The 24,733-nt window shown below is 43.0% G+C and overlaps 1 protein-coding gene across 1 annotated transcript in view; it reads left to right on the top strand.

Moving 5' to 3' along the window:
* Positions 1–1,066: 1,066 nt before the first annotated feature.
* Positions 1,067–24,733, top strand: part of TRABD2B (TraB domain containing 2B) — a 256,399-nt gene continuing 232,732 nt past the window's right edge. Inside the window, exons 1-2 of the mRNA XM_065739292.1 lie at positions 1,067–1,269; positions 1,578–2,138. Of these exons, the coding sequence (XP_065595364.1) occupies positions 1,162–1,269; positions 1,578–2,138 (669 nt within the window). The 5' untranslated portion in view covers positions 1,067–1,161. The remainder of the gene's footprint in view (positions 1,270–1,577; positions 2,139–24,733) is intronic.

Here is a 24,733-nt window from a genome sequence, read left to right on the forward strand (position 1 = left end):
GGTCCTGTTCTGCTCTTTTTTCTTTTTTTTCTTTTTTTTCACCCCCCTTTTTCTTAGTCATCTTACCCACAAGCAGCATAAATCAAGGCGAGGCTGTGTTTTCACAGCTAGGCAGCTCTTGCAACATCAGGGTTGAGTTCAGGGAAATGGCTGGAAAGCCATATCCCCCCCTCCCCCCAACCACACCTGCCTTTTGGCTAATGAAAGATGAGCGCAGAGCCAAAGATATTTGTTTATTCTTGCCCCGGGTGCTTTGATATGTACGCCACTGGTGAGGGCAATCGCCCTGCCTCACAGCTGAAGGCCTCACGTTGTCTCACAGAGCACTTGGGCATCTTCTGCAGATGAGATGCAGTGTGAGATGCAGGCTTGCACCGCTCGAGGTGTCCCCTCCTCGCAGGAAGGTCCCGCGAGCGGAACGCCGCCGCCCCTCCATCCGCTGCGCCGGGGAGCGATCGCCCCCTGGCGGCGGCCCGGCAGAGCGGCGGCGGGAGGCGCGGGCGGGCCGGGGCGGCTGCGCGAAACTTTCCTCCGCAGCCCGAGTTTGGCCTCCCCGGAGCCGAGCAGCGTCCTCCGGGCTCGGAGCTTCTCCGCTTCTCTTTGCCGCCGAGCTGAATTTTTCTTTCTCATTTTTTTCTCTCTCTCTCTCTCTTTTTTTTTTTTTTTAATTATTAATATTATTATTATTTTGGCTCATTCCCGCCTCCCCCCTCCCGCACCCCCCCCCTCCCTCTTCAACCCGCTCCCTCCCAACCTCCTCCTCCCGAACCGGCGGGGCGGGAAGGGAGCTTCTCCAGTCTGCAAAATCAAAGCATGGCGGAGGCTGGCGATGAGAACCGTCCTCCCCAAAGCATCCAGCGCCTCTGACAAGCCCGGAGCCAGAGGGGGTGGGGGTGGGAAGGGCGGGAGGGGGGAGAGCATGGGAGGGAGGGGGCGGCCAGTCCTTCCCCCTGCACTTGTCAGATGCAGATGGGACTGGCAAAGTTTGTTTGAATAAAAAAAAAAAAAAAAGAAAGAAAAAAAAAAAAAAAAACTAAAAAAAAAAAAAAGAAAAAAAAAAGGGGGAAGAGCAGGAGGAGGGGGAGGGAAAAAAAAATTAGATCCTAGAAATCCAAAAAGGCTCATCTGGGAAGGAGAGAGAGGAGAGCGAGAGGAAGCGGGATGCAACTCAACCTGACGCTGATCTGCTTCGTCTTCGGGGGGTTCCTGCCCGACGCCGCGGCCCGGCGGGAGCAGATGGACACGGGGCAGTGCGACCTGCCCCGCTCGGTGAGCCGGGGGAGGGGGAGAGGGGCGCGGGGGAGACACGCTGCCCCACACGCGGCGCCGCGGACGCGCGTGGCCCCGCAGGTGTGTGCGGGTGCCTCGCGCGAGGGGTGCGGTGTATTGGTTTGTGTGTGGGGGGGGAAGAGGACGGGGGTGTGGAGCGTGGGTACGGGGTGCTCGTGTTGCTCTGTGTGCGTGGGGCTGTGCTGGAGGGACTCCCGGTGTCCCGTGCCACTCGTGGGTTGCTCGTTCTTGTTGCGCTGCCTCCTGATCCTCTGCCACTGACTGTCCTCTGCTTTCCTTCTGCCCAGCAAGGAGAGCTGAACTCTTTCCTCTGGACCGTCCGCCGTGACCCCCCCGCCTATCTCTTCGGCACCATCCACGTGCCCTACACGCGGGTGTGGGACTTCATCCCCGACAACTCCAAGGCCGCTTTCCAAGCCAGCTCCAGCGTCTACTTTGAGCTGGATCTCACCGACCCTTACACCATCTCGGGGCTGGCCAGCTGCCAGATGCTGCCCCACGGGGAGAACCTGCAGGACGTGCTGCCCCGTGAGCTCTACCGCCGCCTTAAACGCCACCTGGACTACATCAAGTTGATGCTGCCCCACTGGATGACCCCGGACCAGCGGGGCAAAGGGCTCTATGCTGACTACCTCTTCAACGCCATCGCCGGCAACTGGGAGCGCAAGAGGCCCGTCTGGGTGATGCTGATGGTGAACTCCTTGACAGAGACCGACATCCGCTCCCGAGGAGTGCCAGTGCTCGATCTCTACCTCGCCCAGGAGGCCGAGAGGATGAAGAAGACAACGGGTGCGGTGGAGAGGGTGGAGGAGCAGTGTCACCCGCTGAACGGGCTCAACTTCTCCCAGGTAAGGTGGCTTCTGGGCCTCGTGGCTTAATCTGGGAGGTGGGAGCCACTCTCCTCCTATTTCAGTTGCTTTACTGGGATGAACCTGAAGCTTGTTGTGGTGGGGTGGGTTGCAGCGTGGGCATTTGCTGCTGGATCTCCATCGTGCTGTGTGCAAAAAGGCTGTGATGTGGACAGCGAGTGCTGCGCGTCTACCATGTGTATTATTTTAGAGGCAAATGTGCAGGGTGTGAATGAGTGTGTCTGCTGGCTTGTCACTTGTGAGGGAAGCTTCCAAGCCTCTCCTCAGTTGGTGGAGTGGAGTAAAAAGTGCTTTTTTGTTTGTTTGTTTTTAAATAAAGCAGCTCTGTGGTGCTTGTCACAGAGAGGATAAAGCATGAACAATGGAAATAGAAATTCAACAATTGTTCAAATAGATTTAAGTATGTGCAAACTGTTGGTCGTCTTTTTAGTAGTTACTGTGGGTCAGAAGAAATGGGTTCACGTTGTCCTCATGGTCTGGGGGAAATTAAGAGCTCAGTCTGTATGAGCTTTTTTCGTTTCAGAACCAGGTAAAGTTCAGAAAAAAGAGAAGGATGTAGGTTAAGAAACAAAAGTTATTGGTGTAACTGGACTCCAGAATTCTTTCAGTGGATTTAGCTTTAAACAACCAAATACTAAGCCATGAGGTCTATTTCATTTCAGTGGATTAATCAGGAACACAGGCACAGCTATTGACTTTGCTTTGTGAAACTGTTTATACGAAATCAGATTTACTAGAAATTCAGGAAATGAATGTGTGTGGAAGAAAACAAATAATCCAGAGGAAATTTAAAATGGTGTCAGTTACGGCTACAGTATTTCATTTTTAACCTTCCTTTCAGCATTAATTTTACATCAGCTCTTTCCAGATGTATCTTACCGTCCTAGTTTGAGCAAAAGAATTCTTGGTGATGTGCAAGTGAGGATTAAAAGGCTGATCTTTGGTGTGATTAAATGTCCTTAGAGTGCCTTCTCCCCTGTAGTGGGGACTGTCTGAAGAGGAGCAAATCCACTTTACACTTGCATATGATTCGTGTGATGTTCTGAGCTAGAAGACTAACTCTGCCTGTAGACTACATAGGAGAAGATTGGTTGCCTACAGTTTTGGGGTAATTACAACAAAGATTTAAAAAAAAAAAAACAAACAACTGAACAGCCCTCTGCATGTTTACAATAGTTAGCACAGATGCAAAACAAAGAATTTGTTCTGCTTTGTTCTATTTGAAAGGTGGAAGTGCCTACCCTTGCTGTTGAACTCCTTCAAGGTGAGGTAAAAATAATTAACCACTGCAAACATCCAGTAGCATGGGGTTGTATGGGTCAGAAATGGAAGTTAGAATCAGGCACATGAAAGCACTTGGTTAAAGATGCACCTCTTAAAAACCTTTTAGAGATGAATCATATTGCACTCTTTTTATATGAGTGAGAAAGACGGGAAAAGGGATACAGTATCAAACTCACTGCTGCTCTCACAGTAACTTTGTTTTTCTCTCATTTTCTGTGTTTTAAACAGAAGCAAAAGTTTCCCCTTCATTTGAGTAGACTAAAAAAAATCAGCTGAAGTATGAGTGCTGCAGGCAAATAAAAGGAGACCATCGATGCAAAAAAAGTTTGAGTTGATAAAGAAAATGGCATTGTAATTGCTGCAGAGAATTGACATTGCTGCTTATGTGCATCGGCGTTCCGTAGGATTTTTCCTAGATGGAAGCTTTCTCTGGGAACAGGGCCACCAGAACACCACGAGACAGAATTGAGCAAAACAACCCAGTTATTTATTTTCTCGCTTCCTCTAGATTTCATGCATCCTGACACCTGGCTGGTTGTTTAACAATAGTAATTTGTAAAGTTATCACACTGTCTGGCAGTCCTACTGCTCAGCGTATTACTGTGCTAATTTAGTGGAGTGGATTGCTATTGCTAGGTTTCACCTCCTAATTCCAGGTCTTAGAGCCTTCCTTAAGCAACACATAATTAAAACACACTAAAATGGAAATCTGAAATTGAGCAGCTTTTGTCATGTAGGGTGTTTGCACAGTTTGATGGGAACAGCTGTGATAAATTACAGTCCCGAATCTGCTAAGGGCATCAGCAGTTTTTACCTGTCTTCAGCATTACTGTTGCAGGAATACTGCTTGTAATTCCAGTATTTAGAGTTCAGGTTTTAAAATGGAGCTTTGCTGAATCATGTCAGTGCTTTTGTTCCCCCCATCCCCTAAGTCCAGTATTTTTGCCCTTAGCAAATTCGAAAAGAAAAAGGCTTTTTTACTTCTTCCCCTCAAAGGCAGCTTTGTGCTACTGCAAATATTTAATCTGACTACATGCACCGAATCTGTTAATCTGATACTGCGAGGAGGAGGAAATCTAGGAGTGGTCCCGGTGTGGTACTTGGTTTTGATCTGCTCTGAAAGAAAGCGGATACACTTGCATTTTTGACCAGGAACGATCTTTGAAACGTTCTATGCGTCGCTTTGAAATGTTGATTGTCTTAACCGGATGAAAAGATTAAGGTGGCTGATATAATTGGCTGCTTCCTGGAGAGCTAGCTCTTGCAGGTAAAGAGCACAGTGCATTGTTTTTTATTGTAAGCCCCCAAACTTTGTAGTTTGAGATTTTGTTCTCCTCCCCCCCTGGACTATTTGCTCAGAGTTTTGTGCTGCTTTCCCAAACCTGCATTGCTCCTGTTGTTGTGTTTTCCCACTGCACACTGGGAAAGGAGTGGGATCCTCGCACTCCTGGAGCATCCTTACTTTTTCCCTGTGACTCTTCAGCTGCTGGTGGCACAAATCTGGGCATTGTGCAGCTGGTGGCAAGGCACACAGCAAAGAGCTCACCTGGGAGCCTGACAACAGAACTGTGGTCGGATGTAGGTCAGATTGAAATTTTGCTGCTTTGTGGTAGAAGTAGTTTCAGGGATTCATTGAAGGCAAGACAGAAAAAGCTAAAAAGTGCACAAAGAAGCAGTAGCCAACTCTTCTATCTGACCACATAGATGCTTATTTACAGTCCAAAAAGTGGCCCAGGACTGAGAAAAGCTAATGGCGGGGCAGATGGAGTTCATTCAGGGCCATGTCTTTGTGGGGTCCTGGGCAGAGGCACTGCAGCCAGCACCAGGACAGGACAGGTGGGCCTCGAGGGCTGGGTTAGGAGATGCTCCAGATTCCTCCTCCTCTTTAGGACCCTCGCACAGGTCTATGGTGGGAAAAGAAATCTCCTCACACTGATGTGTACCACTTTTGGAGTGAGAAGGATGCTGAAGGCAGCGGGTTTGTGTGTCCTCTGACAGCCTTTCTGCTTGCAGAGGGCAGGTGGTGGGCCGTGGGCTGCAGGAACTACTCATCACTCAGCTACTGTGTGTCCTCAGCTGGTATCTTGTCCCCATTGGGAGCCAGACCGCTCTGCCCTGGGGCAGCTGGCTGTGGTAGCTGGAGCTTGAAGTGTACCCTACGGCAGGATTCCCAGCTGAGAAGTTGTGGATGTTTCTTCCTCAGAGTTAAAAATAAAATAATTCTCCCATCCCATGGCAAGTTCTCACTACAGAGAAAATCTGCAGGCAGTTAGTGCCAGATGCCTTTAATGCCACGGTTTGTACAGGGTATTTTGTGTAGGAGTCTGACTATCCTGAAGGAACTGTCAGGGAGCTGTTAGGGCAGAAGGGAGCCATGAGCAGCCCCTTTTCTCTTCCTCCTCTGCTCAGGTTTTCTGAGTATTCTCTGGCCAGTATCATTTCAAACTGCAGGGGGAGATGTTAAATATCAAACCGGCGTTGATTGGATCAGGGACAGCCTCAAAGAAAGAAATCTTAGACTGTGCCAGATTAAACTTCACACTTCACCATTCTTCCCCTTTCATTTCTTTACCGCCTCATTCTCTGCACAAATAAACCCTGTCTCCTTACTTTCTAGCAATGAGACAGAATTCACGGGGCAGAAATTACTTTGTTAACAAAATCAGTCTTCATTTCCCAGGTCCTGCTGTTCCATCAAACCCAGGGACATGGCAGCTTTGATTACTCTAGTGATAGGATTAGAGGAGGAACAAGTGCTGTTTAATAAAAGGGCAATGGGTGGTCCATCAAGTTTGGTCACTGACAGATCTGCAGTCTTGAAACTGGACCTTTGATGGCAGAGCAGCATGGCACAGTGATGCATAGTCAGGACCACGGCTTGAGGACTTGCTATTCCATCTCCCTTGCCCCCTTAAAAAAATTAAACACTTCTGTGATCCCAAAGCAGAGATTCTCTGAGCTGATAGGAACTGGCACAACCAACTTCAAGGGAAATTTGCCTGTTTGTATGAGTGAAAGATCCAGGCTCCAAGTTTTCCAAACCAGATTAAAGGGCTCAGTTTCAAAGCTTGTTGACTTTTGACAGTCTGTGTAATGTATTTGAGGGAATATTTTTTATTTTTTGGAGGAAAAGTGGCCTTTGCCTAGTAGAAATAGTGCCTTTTCACTTTAGAAAAATTTCAGGCTTCATTAAAATCATAAAAAATGAGTTAGTATCATCTGTTTAGCTTTGTGCATGTCGTCAGAAGAAATGTTGTTAAGGGTTTGCCTTATTCACGTGTTCATGTAATTTTCAGCTTGCTGGTTTCAATCATACTATCACCTCCCACCCCAACCTCGGCTTAAAAAAAGAATTCCCCACTTAAGTTATCCGTGGAGCAGAACTTCATACGGCAGAAATAGAAATCCTTCCATTAGCTCCCTGAGAGTGCTAATGGAGCTGCTTCACGTCTGTGCCAGGGAACTGTTGAGGGTGAAACTGTGCAGGTATTAAAATTACAGTAGTTGCAGTAACACCTGAAGGGATCAGTGGCTGGTGTTTTATAGGTATAACTGACTGTACATGCTGCTCTGTACGGCCTGTGTGCTTCTTCGCCATAGCTCACTTGAAAGGCTCACCCTGGCTTTTGATGCCTGTTAAGAAAATAGCCAGTCAGTTAATGATGGCTTGAGGGGCAGCTGGCAATTCATCTGCTGTGTTTATAGTGTGTCTAACTGCAAGCGGTGTATATGAAACAGGTGAGGTATGAGCTCCTCCTTTCCCTCTGATACTTCACACCTCCCTTGGTAAGATCTGAGCCTAAGACAGTGGTACCTGCCTCCCATGAGCAAACCCAGGCACATTTTGCTCCCTGGTGGAGATTCACTCCCCAGCACTGCTCAGGGAGGAAGATTAGAGGATAGATGGCTCCAATTCATTTCTGTCCTCAAGTACTATTGCTGCTTTCAAATCCGTATGAGATCTTCCCTGGAGTGTTATGCCACCTTCAAACCATCCCCCAGTGGTTGCTGTATAAACCACTCTTCAGAAAGTGATACTCCCCCCAGAATGATTTTCTCTTTGTTTCTTATCTTCTTTTGGTCTCTGATGCTCTTGCAAGAGAGTCAGGATCCTGCAGCGGGCCTCGAGTGCTTTACTTCATAAACAGAACGAACCATTGACCTTAAAAACCTCAACTTGAAGTATAGTTCAACCTACAGTCCTCAGAAAGTCTTTAACAGCCTCCCCTCAGCTCCCTGGTGAGTAGCAATCCACGTTATAAAGCCAGCCCACATCATTCAGGCTAGTCAGAGGTTCCTGTATTGAAAAGGCTAGAAAGGATCTTAAGCAAGGGCACTCTTTCACCTTGCTCTCCTGCAGAAACAGAGATCAGTGTCAGGGCTCCTGGCAAAGCATATTTGGGAACTTCAGAGGGATATACTGTAAAATAAAATGTTTCTGCGGTGCTGTGCCTTGTAGTGAAAAAAAATATTAATCTCTTCCCTGTCATTAGGAGTTGATGAGATAGGTAAAAAGCAGAAGTAATCAGAAAGTTACTGCCTGAACCAGATTAAATTGATGTGATTTCTTTCATCTTTTTGCCCTATCAAAGGAGTTCCCTGCATGCTTGGATGTCTTCCCCAGAGCACGCACCATTTAGGACAGTATGAAACCTTAGTTTTTTTTCAGCAAGGATGAGTGTTTTGGCACTTGTTTTTTATCTTTAAAGAGTCAGCATTAATGTAGCTTCTTTTGCAGGGACACTTATCTGCCTCATGCCCGCACACACTCCCCAATTCCTGCTTCAAACCGATAAACCATTCAGATCCTAGATGATTCTTTACTGAAAATCCACAGAAAGCACTCTGGAGTAGACACAGAGCTTCAGTATCTTTCTAAACCTCTTGAAATCTCTATGGGTGGAAGTCTCTGAGGTATTTTTCTGCACATTGCAACTATTTGTGGATCTGATATTCTTTCTATAACCCATTCAGAATTATGGGTTTCAGTTTGCTTGAGACATCAGAAATTAAATTGGTGCTTTCAGAGCTTAAAATTGCAGATATCGCTGTTAGAGCTTAACATCACAGAATGCTTTGGGTTGGAAGGGACCTCAAGGATCATGAATCTCCAGTCCCCCTGCCACAGGCAGGGCCTCCAACCTCCCTGTTTAATACTAGACCAGGTTGCCCAGGGCCCCATCCAATCTCGCTTTGAACACCTCCAGGGACAGGGTATCCACAGCCTCTCATGGCAGCCTGTTCCAGCACCTCACCACTCTCATAGAACATCCTGATTCTTGAACTGGAAGTGAAACAAGGCTTTGCAGACCAGGATCAGATAAGCAATTAAAATGTGTGAGTGGTTGCACCCACCAAAAAAGTAGTAATTATGGCAACTTGTTCGTCTCCATGGATTTACTTCCTCTAGTGTTTAAGAGCACATGTCTTGTGTTCCTGTCATTGTTTATCGGATCTAGCTGTCATTTAAATGCGTGGAGAATTAGAAGTGACACGGTTAATACCTGTGTCAGAAGCTGGAGCAGGAATTAGCACAGATGACTGCTACTTTAATCGCTGGCTGTTCCAACAGCAGTGCTTGCCATTTGGGTTTTGAATCGGTAGAGCTTCTACTGCAAGTCATTTCAGGACTTCTTGCACAATATAAATGAAAGTTGCTAAAAACTGTAAATTAAAGCCATGTGTTCAGCATCTTAGGATGGATGTTGTGCGATGTGAGGAGTCTCATTAGCAAAAATATTTTTAGTTTGAATAAGATCAAAGACCCTAGATTTTCCACTCTGAGGGTCACTTGTCATAGACCTAGACACTCCATTTCTCATTGCACATAGAATCCCATTGGGCAGTTGTGCCTGAGGAAATCATCATCCCTGAAATATTGTAATTACTTTTGTTATCAGTGAATCACTGCTGATCACCTCTGTCCAGGCACTGAAACAACACTGAGGGCTGAAGAGTCTCGCAGATGTCAAAAGGGAGTTTTATTATTGGTTTCTTCAGAATTAGGATTGGAGGAGTGTTAGATGTGAAAGACCACTTAGAATGAACCAAAACCTGTGTGTTGTATGCATTCCAGAGCATCCCTTGAAGCCTGGGGTAATACTGAGTCATTTGCAAAAACTAAAGTTCTGATTTCTTCATTTCCTAGGCTCTGTTAACACTGAAGTTGCAGAGCTTTTCAAACGAGTTCCAGTCCAGAGGTTCTTCATGCTTGGGTATCCCTGCAGAATCACAGAGTCCATTGAGATGCCAGTTCAGACTGCTGAACACTGTTCAGAAAGTCTAGCGTAACAACACAGTTAAAGGAGTAACACTGAATGCTTTATGTTTTCCCCAGGTTCATCAAACTTGCTTCTTCTGCTCTGTTCTTGTATGAGGGTACCCACTGGGAGACACAAATATCCCCAGTTCAGAAAACGGAGAAGGAGCTGCCTGTGTAGAGAAAGGCAAAATTCATTAAGCTCGCTTCCTGAGCCAAGGAATGAGAAAAAGGAAGCAGAAACCTTCAAGTTATTTTCAAACCTCTTTCCATTTTAATAAAAGTCAACTTATGAGGAACACAGGGAAAATATTTCTTTAAAGTAGGAGATTCTATGTCTTGAAAGCACCCCCTCAGTATTTTAGAGACTGTATTAAATCCAAGGTCTCCATTAGACTCCCTCGCTTTTGTTAACAGTCACAATGAAGACTGATTATTCTCTGTACACTTTCTGCCACCGCACAAATTTTGCTTCCCTTTGATTTCTTGCAGGCTTTTCCTATTACAGGTGACAGTGTAATAGTGATGGGGAATATTTATTTAAATGTGAGACAAAATGCTCACATTATGGGAGTTTGCAGAGTCAGCAGAGGGGGAGAGAGCAAAGGGTGATTTGAGAAATGTGCCCAACTTTTGAAGGTCTTTGTATTTCTGGAATGGAATTGATTCAGTTTTAGAAATAATCACTGAGATTTATGTTATTCCAGCAGTGAGCTGTGATGAGATGCATCTCAATTTGTGTGTCCCACTGACTCTATAGCACTGGTAAAAACATCATGGTGTTATTTGCAAAAGAGCTAGGGCTTAGAGCACTTGAGGAGCTGGTTTTGACATAGAAAAGACCACTGGGATCCAACTGGGATGCTAACTTGTTTGTTTTCAAGCTCAGGTGATGTTTTAGTTTTGAGATGCCACATAAAGAAGAGTGGGCAAGTATGCTAGAGGGTTGCAAAATGCTTTTGTTGAGTTAGGAGCAGAGAAAGCCTTTCTTCCTTGTGATGATTTTCTTTCCTGATTAATACAGGAAAAAGTAAGAAAAAGCATCTTTAAAAAATCTCATTATTTGCTTACTGAAGAAAATAAGTTATTAAGGCATCAATCAAGCAGTACCAAGTTAGGGCCAGACTTGTTCTAATATGTCTAGGTTTTCAAATGCCAAGATGCTCTATTAGTTGACAGCTGCAACCAAACTGAATTTCAGTTCCTGTCATTTCTCCTTTCCATTTCCAGAACACCAGGAAGATATTTGCTTTGCTTAAACCTCAGAACAACAAGCCACGAAACCAGGTTATGCCATCCTAAAATAACGCCGCCCTAAAATAATGCTGTCCTAAAATAATCTCGTCCTTTCAGTAGTGAGGTGAATTTCAGAGGGTCAAAGCAGCAGGCATTCGCAGGAGTGAAACAGTATTTGACTTTATGGAGTGGCTTATGGCTGTATGCAGGCTTGTGCTGACTAGCTTTTTACTCAGCTAATTGTGTGAGGCCAGGGAGGATTTTCTTTATTAACTCAAGTGGCTTGGCTGTGAAATGAGACATACTGTACAGTATATAATTCAGCTCACTTTCAAAGGCATTTTTGTTGAAGCTGGGTATCCAGAGAGACCTGAGCCTTCAACATGTATGTATCTGAAACACACTTTAGAAATCCAATAACTTAAAGTCGGCTGTTACAGTGGTTCATGTTCCAGTAATGGAATAGTACTTGCTTTTGAAAATTCTCTATTTATATCTACATGCATTAAGGATTTTTTTTTTCCTGATTTTCCCCCATCCTTGCGATGAGCATTTGCTGTGTGTTAACTGTGGCTGGCCAACTTTGCAAGGGACTTATGCGTGTAACTTCTTCAGCAAATTATGGATTTAAAGTTTAAAGGAAGTGTAGTTTGGTGCTGAGTTCAGTACTTGATGTATGTTCTCAAACCTTCTGAAGTATGAGTAGCTGAGAACTGCTTGTAATACCCTTTTGTGTTTTGGGAAGTACAAAGAGCTATAATCTCCTAAAAGGTGTCATATTTTGGCATATTTTGGATGGATTTTGTCATTACTGACAAAGAGATCTCAGTGGAAGATATCTGTAGGAATGCAAAACACAATCACCAAAACCCACACAAGATCTCTTATCAGGCTCTGTCTAAAGCTGTTGCAGATTCATTTGAATTACACTGGAAAGATTTATCTCTTATTAATGGAGCGCTCTTCATTTTTTAAAAATTGAGTTGTGCAACACATCAAGTAACAATGTCATAACACATCGTAAATCAGATCGTTCACTGAAGGATTCTAGATGAGTTAATCTAACATCCTGGACATAGTTCATGAGCAGTTAATTTTAGCAGTTCTCTTTGATATGTATCAGTTAAAGCAAAGCAACTCCAGCCATTATGGAGAGAGTCAAAACTGGTTAACGGCAAAGCAAGTACAGACGAAGATTGTTCAGAGATAAAGCCTTTGGCAGATCGTTCAAGTGATTTGTGCTTTTTATAGAACAATTGCAGCTTTAATACCAGCAGTGCAGACACTCTGGGACAAAGAGAAAAAACACACACACCAAACCACAGAAGAAAACCACACACACCACTTGGTAGTCACATCTAACAAGAAAGTCAAGCTAAAGTTCACCAGCCCTGACGTAGTTAACAAAGAGTTCTGTGACAGGCAAAGAGATGGGAAGAAGTACCCTAAAAAAGACATTCAGGAATTATTCCCATTGTTGGTGGAAGAAATTGAAAACGTTTGATTTGAAGCATAAAGTTATCCAGCAGACTGCCAAATGCCATCTATCTCAAGGTCATACAATATAAATAATCGCGAGAGTTAGCTCTAAAGCTAAAGAGAAGGAAGTAGCTCTTGTAGGAGCTACAAGATGTGGTTTAGTAGCTTGTGGTAATAACAGTAATGGGTGGATAGTTGGACAAGATGGTCTAGCAGGTCCTTTCCAACCTTGTGATTCTATGATTCTAGCTAAACAAAAATAGAGGAAAGGATTCCTCTCTCTTTTTCCTGTGGATGTTCTGTGTGCTACTGAGGAGGTTTTAAGGCTTGGCATCTGTAACAAGTCTAACATACAAAGAGCAGAAGAACATACCAAGAGGAGGGAATACAGGAGAATGTAGCCTTGTGGAAAGGATCGTGGTTTGAGACTAAGCCACTAAATTGTCCTGCATTTCTGCAAGAATTAGTCAGGGATTATAATTAAAAAGAAAAGATCATCTAGGACAAAAAAAAAATTCTCTTGGAAGTTTAAGCCTGAAAACATTGATTCCTTTTACACAGCAGGGACAACCAGTGTTTATTTTCTGTTTAGATTGGTTGATAGCATGCATTTTCCTGTTCTTCCAGCACACCAAATCAGCAGAGCTTTCTTACAGTTTTTAAGAGAAAAACAAGCTTAACAACTAACGGCTTATATTCCAGCATCCTTGCCAGTCAAGGGAGGAAAGGATGTGCTTTCAAACTGAAGTGTTGTTCTTCAGCTATCCCTTGCCTTGTTCAGCCAGCACTGGCAGAGATCACTACATAGAGTCCCCTGCATCTGTATGGTTGGAGCTCTGGTTCCTTCAGAATGGAAAGAAAGTAAGCTGAGTTCTGGATGAAACTTATGAAAACTTCCCTCAGCAGAATCCAGGAACCATAATCTTTAATATATACATATAGGACAATTTTATGTCTATAGACCTATGTAACTAGTTGGAAACAGTCATGACCTTAGAAGCTGAAACTTCCCATTATTGTTATGCCTTGTGGTAACACTGGTTTTTGCATCTATAAATTCCTTTTATCCCTTTCAACTTATTTAATTCTCTTAGAAATAAAGAAGTACTTGTATGTGGTGAGACTAGAGTCAATGAAATATTGGTGTGAAGGGGCCACCTACAGAATTGCTGTCTCCAGAGCCTCTGAGTTCTTCAGGCAGGAGATTTTGGGTCTCATCTACATCCCTTGACAAACAAACCACCTCCACCTATCTTTACAACTCATTTTAATTCCTACAGAAATAGATTTTCTCAAATTCAAAAGCTTTTTAACAATGGCAGACACCACAGAATTGCGTCATTAGCAATGAACCAAGGAAATCTGTGTTGCAACAACTTTTGTTGAAGGCTTATTGTGTTGAAAATCCCTAGATTCTGGCACAAGCTGGAGAACTCAGCAGTTCCACTTTGCATGTCCTGCCATCGTTCAACAAGAGGACTTTGTTGTTAGACATCGCAGTGGGGCAGCCAGTTGGCTTTTCCCAATCTCCTTAGGTTTCCACATGTCATAACAACATGAGAGAGTGACTTAGCCATCTTCCATTTGTTTACGCTGGAGCTGCTAGTCAGAGACCAAGCCACAACACTGCACAGCTTTTCAAAAAGGACTTAATAGGTCTCTCTGTAAACAGATCTAAATATTTGCTCCAGTGACATTTATCGCATCACACGTCTGGCGCGAGTGTTTAGTCCTTGTTTTGCTTGCATGTTTGGATTCTCTTATAAACATTAATGAAGTGCTGGAATACAAATGAATGATCCCCCTTTTTCTTCCCACCATGGAAGGGAGGGGAATGGAAGGGCACAAAGTAATAATAGTTCAACCTTTAACCCATAATTGTTCAGTACATTTTGATGACAGCTCTTGTTCTCACGTGCTTTACAAGACTTAATTCGGTGTGTACGTCCATGCAGAAGTCATTGCACCTTTCTTCAAAGGCAGCTGTGGCTGGGGTAGGAGGCAGTTAGCGCTCAGCAGTGTGTTGTTTGATGTCTGGCTGGCCATAACAAGTTGTCCTGCTGCTGTGTTGCCAGCAGGCAGTGTTGCGCCCCGTCTACAAGGAATTTAGTAGGGGATATATTTAATGCATTCTGCCCTTGGCATCTGCTTTCAGCTATTGTCTGGTTAGTAGGGGATATATTTAATGCATTCTGCCCTTGGCATCTGCTTTCAGCTATTGTCTGGTCAGGGTAATGGCCTGAAACACCTCAAGGCTCATCAGCCTCTTGCTGGAGAGCTGAGGTCTCTCAGTAGGTATTTTGCAATTGCTTATAGCTTGAATGTGACTGCAAACAACATGCTTGCATATAGCCCTAGAATGCAGGCAGTGTGGTCTGTCTTTTCATCTCCTCATTAAAGGAGTGGAATGGGAGCATGGATAAGGAGAGAGTGACCAAATCTTACTTCCATAGGTGGTTGCTGTAGGGGCAACCTTTATGCTATTTTCATATTGCCTTGTGTATGAGGTCATAAGCAAGATGAGTTAGGTGCCTATTGTCTGATTGTAAGAGGAATAAACGTGTAAGTGAAGCATATCTAGCCTTCATCTCTCAACCTGCTCTGTACTGAGGAAGTATTGAGTATCTCATTCCAGTATGGGAGCAGTTGCAGTACTTCTCCTTTTCTCTGTGCAGTTCAAAATGTTATAGTATCTTCCAAACATACTGAATCGTTTTCACCTCCCACCAGATTGGACAGTACTTTGCTCAGGACCTTACTGAGCAATTTTAGTTTCCACAGCTGTACTTGTAGGGAGGGGTGGACTGGTGTCTCTGGAAGCCAGTAGAAAAAGCAATCCTGTATTAGCCAGGAGAATTTATCCAGAAATTCCCTCAACACATGCAACTAAGCTCTCAGTTCTTTATTAAGAGTAAAGCTGCTGCATTTATGCTGTGGGACATAAAAGAAGTAATAAATGCCTAGGAAGTAATCACAAGTTCGTTCTTTAGATGATCTTTAAGAAAAACATCATGCTGTACAAAACATCTGTGGGCTGGTTGTCTTCAAGAATACCAAGTGCAGAGGATTTATTTCCTGATAATCAGGTTTTAGGAGGTCAAGATTAATACCCAAGAGCAAAAAAGAAAAAAAAAAAAAGTGTGCTTCCTCCATCTGAACGATTAGGTATAAAATGGGTTAAAAATGACACTGCTTTTGGATCAGTTTGCATATGAAAGAATTCAATTTGCGTATCTTTGTGTATTATTAGAAAGTGCCTGTCAACTCCATTAATTATCAAATTGCTTATTTGTGATATACATTCCTTGACTAATTCCTTATCAACTTTGCCTCTTGTAACAGTATTTGTTTATGTGAACCAGAGTTCTCAGTCCCAAGGAATCTAAAACGTCTCTCAGAAGAGTTTCTTCATCTGTGCTTACAGAAACTGAGACTAGTTGTTACTGAGGGGAGATCTTGGGTTGGAGGGTTGGACTACATAATCTCTAGATCCTTCCAACCCCTACAACTCTGTGATTCTGTGAGAGAATGTTTTATGGGATGCTTTTCTGGTGGGTAGTTCAGAAGTAGCAAACTTGCCTGCAAAGGTGCTCCCTTGTTACCTCTGTCTGTGTTGATACTTACAATAGAGCATAGTTATTTTTACAGATCTCAGCAGCTGTAAAGTACACACTGGAAAAAGTGCAAACTGGAGATATGGACAGAAGAAAGAATTTGCTGATATTCTTGTCATTCTTCTGTCTGATGTGCCAACACTTACGGGGGTTTTCTATTTTTGCTGATTTATAGTCCAGTGCACTCCAGGGTCTCCATCACTCGAGCATTTTGCCTTTCTCTTGTTTGCTGGAACACAAACATGGAAGTGTATTTGGAACTTGCTGGAGCTTAAAAAAAAATAATAAAATAAGGCAAGCTGCCAGATTGGAATCTAATATACAACATGTGTTTACAGGGTTATAGTCTTTTGCCATGCCTGCTTTAGCAGCACTTCACTATGAAACAGTAAATGCCTTCCAAGACCTTTTATCATCCATCGTTCTTATCAAAACAGTAAAAATACTGTTTTAATTTCAGCAAATGTGCCTTTACTCTTGTCTGAAGCCTCCTGACTTCCCACCACATTTAGGATCAGTGGCAGAGTGTGCCCTTGGTCTTGCTATCTAGTTTCTTAACAGGAGCTCATCTGCCTTGGAGCTGGCCAGGTTCCTCCCACCAGTTTCACAAACATCCCTGAACAGGACCTCTGTAAGGGGAGAGATCTGCCTTGTGAGTTTGTAATGTGAATCGTCGTACTCTAAGAGCGTGTGTAAATGATGTCCAAGTGTATGACAGAGGAGGAAGGGTGGTATTTTTAGCTAGTTTGGATAATGTCAATTTGTCCAAATGCAGGGGGTGCCATCGATAACAGCAGTACACGGAATCCAAGAAAATCCAACTTGAAGTATGTAAAAATGTTGTAGTAGGAGTTGATGCCTTTTCTTGGTGGGCTCTGAATATCAGCAGCCAAAGCAGCTATATGCCCTCCACTTTTTCCTCTCCTGCTTGTGTATATAGGGTGTGCCTCACATGATTCATGTGTTAGGCCACCTAGATCCCATGGCATCTATGAGCAGTACTCCAGGCTTACAAGGGATGTGCTTGCATGGTGGATGGCTTAGCAGGAGGCAGGTCTTGTCTGGGGCCTCAAACACAATCAGTGCGGTCCATTGTGTGCATGCAAGATGGGCAAGATATTAGAGCTATTTTTGGAAAATGCTTTCCATAGACAGAAACAATGCTCATATAATTATCTGCATTTTGAGGGAAAAAATGTTCCTTCAAATATCTGAAATTCAAAGTGAAGCTAGAAAAACCCAGGAGTCTCATCAGCAGAATGAAGGCCTCATGGCTGACCCAAATGGACATTCTTGTGTTGTTAGTTCACATCTATACAATCAAGATAGAGAAGTCAGAATTCTTAACTTTTATCTTTGGGTAGAATGTTGTTCCCTGCTGAATTGTGGAAGGCAACAGAAGTCTCCAAGCAGTTTTGGATGAGAAAGGCCTTGGGCTTTTAATGAGAGCTCTCTAACACACCACCAGAATACCTGAGTAACCCAGGTTGGTTGACATAGGGTGACCTCAGCTCGATATTGTATGTACTCTGCTGACATCAGTAGAGTTACAGTGCTTTACATCCTAAAAGCTCATAGGAGATTTAATCTGGTTTAAAGTGGGTCAGATTACTCCATCACTTTTAGAAGTATCATATGTTGTGACTGCTCATTATTCCTGAAGTAGTTTTGGATGAAAATGGGAGGCAGGACAAAGCAGTTTTACCTCAGCAACTGCTCAGGGAGGTTTCTCCTTGGTTGTTGTCTTAACTAAAAGTTCATTTCAGAAATAAAAATGACGTATATGGAAGCCACATAGACAAAACTATAAGTACAGATGTTGCATCTCTTGCAACAGGGTTTTGTTGTTGTAGCTTGAACGGACAAAAATCTTTTTGTTTCTTTTTTAAAAAAGATTGAATTGGTGGTTATAGTGGACTTTCAGTCCCTCATCTCTGTCTTTGCTCCTCAGAATGCCTCCTTTCCACCTCTAAGGAGATTAGCTGGTTGTGTGCTTGGGTCAGTCTTTGAGTTAAAAGTTTATTCTTCTGCTTGCCATTCTTATTTGCCCTTGCTGGTTGGTTTTAAAGACATTTCTGTATCTGTTCTCTGTTCTATTTCAGTTATGCATAGTTTTATTTGACTTGTAAGTGCGGAATAAAGTTTAAAAGATTAAATCAGAAAAAGTCCATACTGGCTAATTCCTGGGACACTGTGACTACTGGGACAATGACGTTTCCTTGACACAGGGTCTGTTTCCTGTATTTCAGCAGCAGTCTAGCTCCTAATCACTTGCTCTGTGCATTCACTGAATGCTCTGTTGCTGCCCAAATGCAGACGTGGGTTTTGGATTATGAGATTTCAGGTTCTTTGTATCAGCATGGGTTTTAATGCTCTTGATGACACAGCCAAATAGTGTTGTTATGATAAAATTCAAAATTCATCTCTGAAGCACCTCTCTGTAGTGTTGCCTCATGCATTCTCGACTAGCAACGTATTCCTTTGTCTAAGTGACTTCCAGTGTTGGAACTATTTCCTAGCATATTTAAGGTTTTTCTTTACTACTTCCAGATGTAGTTCCTTGTTTTACCATTCCTTGACTCTGTAAATATATTTTCTCTGGAGTTAGTACTGATCAGTTATTTGGATAGAGCTGTCAAGATGCACAAGTTCGTGGTCTGTCTCTATTAGAAGACATTTGTAAAGATTCTTTTTACAACCACAGACAAACAAACGGTCTTCTACAGATACTGAATTTCAGCTTTGTCCTGTTAACCAACATTCCCACTCCTCCTGGGACAGTTCCTAGAGATACCTCGTGGCAGTCAGGAGCTCTACAGTGCACATCACAGTCACATCAGCTTGTTTTATACGAAGCCTTGACATGCAGAAATGTTTATATTAGAGTTATGAGAGAGACTGTCAACTTGCTCATTAGAAACTAGAAAAGTTCTATTTTGATGGAAACAAATAAGCAAATGTGTTCTAAAGTAGAGTTACACCCTTATTGCCACCCAAAACAATGCAAGCATATTGCCTGTGTGAGTGACATTGGTACTATCAAATGATGTTTTCTATTTAAGGCTAAAATTTTTTTATTTAGTTTCTGACTTTCCATATCCCACTTTGTACTCCCACTCTGCCCATTCTGTAAAAGTGATGCAGATGGCTCAAACTGTATGAATGAAATCTGTTGGTAGGATTCTTAGCTTTTTGGTGAAGAGCCTCTCTGGTCAGTGGAAACAAAAATCCAAGCCCCGTTCCCTTCAAGCACACAAGTCAGGAGTGAATTAGAGAGTAAGTTTTACACAAGAGAAATCCAGACTGACTTCTTTAGATTTCAGGTCATCCATTAAAGTAGATAATTTAAACAAGAGAGTCTTGGTGAGATAGCTCACCAGGCAATAAGTCTTTCAAATGTTAAGTGAGCAAGACTTTGTATCCATTATCTCCCTGACTTGGCAAAGCATACAGCTTTTCCTCTGTTTGATAGAAACTCTTCCATGAAAGTGGTGCATTCAAGAACAGAAGCCCTTAGAGGAATATAGTATATACTTGTTTTTACTGGTTGTAATTGCTCTAGATTTGGTTTAATGGAGACTTTTTGATTTTATTGGTCTTCTATCTTTAGATCTAGTTATTCAAAATCATATCATAATCAAATCACAACTTCTTGGATATATAAGTAGAGAGAACAAGTAGGGAAGTGGAAAATAGTCATAAACTGTTTGTCCTTTCTATTACTTCTCCTTTTCCTATTGAAAACAGAATCATTCAAAGCGCTGGAAACCATCTTTCTGTAACAAAGGAGAATGAAGTCCTTCATGTCCTTTGCACAAGGCAGACAGATGATTTTCCTGGAGAAATAGTCAAAAAGTCCACAGATTTCCTCAACATTCGGTGGTTTGTTCCTACTCCCAGTTGAAGAGGCAAAGCAATAGCAAGAAGGAGAGAGGTGTGGAAGGAATGAATTCAGAGCATTTTCCTCTTAACAGACAATCAAGAAGAAAATGTGCATGCCCATCCTTCTGTTGGCTAAAGCATCTTGGTGGAGTAGGAAACAGAAGATGACAACTTCAGATCAGCAGTAGGACTTAGTGTTTTTGTTGCCTAGATCAGAACTTAAGAACATCTCATTGACTAGATACTATGTGATTGTATTGAGTGTCATGCTTGAGCTGAGACCGTATCTGTATCTAAGGTTACTTCTGCTTGCTTTCTCGAAATGCCCACACAGACTTCTTGCCCTGGGATGGAGGTGCAGCTAGTATTTCTTTCTGTTCTATGAAAAGCATACACTATGTACGGTAGCATTAAGGTCTTCCAAGCATTAAACCTTAAAAAAAGAAAAAAGTCACCATGTTTACTTCAACTTTCCCTTTCTGAATTGCTTTGACAGCCCTGTGCTTTTCTTACTCATTTTGGGGAATATCCAGTCTGCCATTGGAATTATTTGAATTGTACAGAAAGAAAGAAGGGCCTGTTTCCCTACGAATTCCATATATTGTGTTGCTGGAGCTTTTCATGTTTCATAAACAATGCTCTCTTTTTCTAACCCTCTCCCCCTCCTGTTACAGCCTGACTTTCTATAATTTTCTTGACATGGACAACTCAGCATTTTTGTGGAAAGCTATGACTGATTTTCTGCAGCTTTACAAACAGGAGCTTGCTAGTGATTTCAAGAGGATCAGGTAGTTTGATTCAACTGAGGCTGCATAGAGACTTTGGAACTTTAGACACATCTCAGCAATGCATCAGATTGTGAATGATTGTATTCCCATAAAACATCTACGGTCTCCCTTTGGCAAGTCTCCTCTCATAACTAAGGAGATATTTGGAAAACGTTGGTATTTTTAAATGTCTTCTTAATCCCTTTAGATCTCTATCCATACACAATCTAGTAGCTTCATTTTTCCACACACTCCTTTTATTTTATTTTTTTTAGTTCATAATTCAGTTATGATCCAAGTGAAATCCCAGGAGGTACTCAGAGTTGCAGGAGCTCTGGAGTTCAAGTTCGTTTCAAGCTTCCTATGAATCTTTTAATATTTCACTGGTGTTTCATGGTCTGTCTTTCTTTGGTTACTTATGAAGTTGGATCCCAGGAGGAAAATCACAGCTTAGATAAGTAACTGTGGTAGATATTGCAAAAGCAGCAGTGCTTCGATAGCTCTACAGTGGCTTGATCCTTCATTTTTTTTTCCTGTCTTTATGGAGAAGGTGGATACTTTTCCTTCTCAACAACCCCACAAGGAAGACTTGAATGAGCAGTATTTGGGATAGATGTCTTGGCTGGTCACACCCTCATCTGGCTGTGCTTACTGGTGCATTTTGCATAGCATTGTTGGAATACTTTTGCAGTAATGAAAGGGTTATTGCAGCATTTGATTTCAACATTATGAAGGCTGTAAAAGAAGTGCCAGGCTCCTGTAGTCTGAAAGCAACACTGATCGTGTGCCATGTCACAGAGAGGAGAAAAGATCACTTATAATGTTTGTACTGAACATGAGTGTTGCTTTAAAGTGCAGAGTTGCTTTAAAGCTGCCTTGCAGCCCAACTGCTTTGCGGTGGACCTGAAAGGTCTTGGGTTAATGTCATCTAATGCATCCTAATGGGTAGTCTAATTGTAACTGCCATTCCAGCTGTCCCTTGTGTGTTTAACTCATGTAAATGAAAAACACAGCTTTCCAATTTTCTCTTCAGCTTGAAATATTGTCTTCTCCTTAAGTAATGTGTTTTAATTGCAGAAGCAAGATATAAAATATATGGGAAGAGTGGGCGAGAACATGAAGTTTTTGTATAAATAAACAGTTTCTTAGCTTCTTCACCATTGACCTGTCTTCTCTCAGCTGCATTCTAACTAAACAGACGCTGGACATGGGTGCCAGCTGATACAGAGAGGATAAGAGGGTAAGTAGAGATGTGCCATCACAGTCCCAGCTCCCAGATGTTGCAAGTCATCCAGTTAGACAGCAGCATTAAACATGCACATGCCCACTTGATGTCAGTCTGGAGAGACTCTCCTGATTTACACTGGCAGAGAAGATCAAAATCTGGCGTAAAAGTTAGGTGGCAGAGACAAAAAAAAAGAAAAGAAAAAAGAGAAGTCAGCAGACATATGGAGGTGGGAAAGGCTGCCAAATGGGCATTCCTGCCCTTGCTTACGATTCTCCCCCACATACAACTGACTGTGTGCGTCTCGGAGCAGCTAACATAGTGATCTATTCATAAAGGGCCAAATCCAGGAGCCGACCTGCAAGGCTTGAGCACACTGGCTACACACAGGGAAGGTGGAGTGAGGGCTCAGAGGGGCTTCTTGGAGTTGTGCTCTACAAAAATCTCCTTCTTTCCATCTAGCTGAAAAGCAGGCACAGCAGTGGGAAAGAATGGTGTAGTAGGTAGGGTTTAACCTGAGACTTTTGGGATAGCAAGGAACAATTCTGTAGTCCATTGGAGACAAGGTCAAATTTGACTTCTGGGTTATTTTCTTTCTCTCAGAAGAGCTCAGCTCTCTCTTGGCATAATGTTGGCATTAAGAGAAAACATTTTGTGTTGAGCTTGCAAGAGGAAAGTCACTGCCTAGATGAGTATCCTGGGCTCAGTCCAGGATCACAGGGGCACGCTGACCAGCTCTGGGCAGGACTTTTTGCCTGCTCCTTGGGAGAGGAGACATCAGAAGTGCACCCTGATCTTGGTAGGTCTTGAGTAGAACAGTGGTTTTCTCAGAACATTTTGGTTTGTGGTGTTTTGCAGCAAGCAAGTAAAGATTAATACTCTCCTGAAGTGGCTCTTGGCTCTCCTATCACCTGACCAGTGCTCTCAGAATTGAAACAGGATTATTCTATTTAGTCATTCAGGGAGAGGCATCAGGGCTTGGAAAGCAAAACAAAACCTAACCCCTGCTGGCATTTCACAGTGTGCACCTGGGCTGAACTTCTTGAGTCATTTAGCCCGCCAATAACCAGAAGGTACTGATGCCTCCAAGAACACAAGCCAAAGAATGACCTTAAAAGCTCCTGTCTGTGTTTGCATGGAGCTGGAAGTAGCCAACAGGCACATCACTGGGTGGTCCTAACATGGTGGCTGTCGTGGGAGTGAAGGAGTGACCCAGTGGCCTGAGATGCTTCTTGGTTGCCCTCTTCTGCTGAGAGGAGAGACAGCATCCTATAATCTCATGAGGGTAAGGCAGGATCAGGAACAAGCTATGGAAGAATTCATGTACTCCCTTCTATTTTGCAAACATGAAGGAAGTTAAAAAGAGAATGATCTCAATAATTTCTGGAGGTTTTGTATACACTCCTTTGGTTGAAATTGAATTAATGATGAAGACTAGCTGCTGGGTTTGTATGGATGCTTGATCTGAGATAAAGAAATGTGATGCTGGTTCCACTTTGTTTAGGTGAGATTGGAATCACCATTCCCTTCAGCTTCCTCTGCATGGAGAACAGAAGGTGCTTGCTGACAGTGGCAGCTTATGTAGCCCAGGGCCAAAGAGAGGAAAGGCAAACTCGTGTCATTTTTAGGTTAATAGAGTAAAAGGGAGCTGTGCTTTTATTTTCCTGTAATCTGCAGCTGCCTGATTTTTTGTGCCATAGGTTAGGCACAAACTGAGGTGAGTCTGTGTGTGATCTGAACTATCCTGCCCTTTTCAAGTCCTTAGATATCCCTAGCAGGGCCTTCTGAGACAACTGCAGCTTGAAAAGAGTACTTACTGGGAATTTCAACCCTGTTTTCCTACCCTATTCAAGACTTAAAAGAGACAGCAAGTCTGGTTTCTGTGACTTGGGAGCTGTGTTTAGGAGAACAGCTTTCACATTTGGAGCTCATTCAGGAAATGTTTAATTTCTCATGTTATTAGTGGTGTGTAATTGGTAACCAGTCGCAGTGGGAACACCTCTAATCTGATTAGTGAGCCATTCCTACAAAGGGACAGAAAAGACCAGCTGTGAATGACATATTTTTTTTCTGTCCCTGAACAGTGCTTCCACTCTCTAAGTCCTTATTCAGGCATGGGAATTTTGCTCTTCTTGGATCTCTTCTCTTTGGTAACCTCTTTGGCAAAAGGAATGACAACACCTCAGATCAGTGACTTAACATGAAAAAGCTGCAGTTAGTGGTAGTTAACAGTGCAACTGTGCAGTAATTGGACTTGTGATGCAGGCAATGCATGGTATTGCATCCATGCTGCTAGGTTCTGTTTAAATGTACATTCTTAACACAAGTTTGGCTTGAGCTGTATTTAAGAAATACCCTATAAGGCAGATGGTTGCTTCAAAGGATCAGGTTCTTTCAGCGTCCTGCATTCCAGATGCGTGAGGTACATCAGGCTGTTCCGGGTTTTAACTTTGGTTGATATGAAATTTAGATGTCATTCACTAGCAGAAGAAACAGAACTGAAGTAAATCTTCTCAGAGAGGGACAGACTTTCAGTGGCCTGTTTTCTACTCATTGTTAGAAGATTAACTGCCAGTCATGTTCCTAGTTAGGCACTCTCAGAGCTTATTTGATCCTGGGCAACAGGTTTATTTGCCTAATTTATTATTGCTCTTAGACTTTTAAACTCAAATATAAATTAAAAGCTTTTGTTCTTTGCAATTTAAAAGCATGTCCAGGATGGGGGGAGCCCAATATTTGGCTTGACTTCATGTTCTGAGATCTAATTCAAGAGCTTCTGGGCATTAGAGGAATGGTTTGGAGGCTGGTGTTTGTTATCTGAAGTATTT

The sequence above is a fragment of the Cyrtonyx montezumae genome, unplaced genomic scaffold (assembly GCF_038088225.1).
Source record: "Cyrtonyx montezumae isolate F1298 unplaced genomic scaffold, pur_monq_1.0 scaffold_1, whole genome shotgun sequence".
In the NCBI taxonomy this organism is placed as follows: Eukaryota; Metazoa; Chordata; class Aves; order Galliformes; family Odontophoridae; genus Cyrtonyx; species Cyrtonyx montezumae.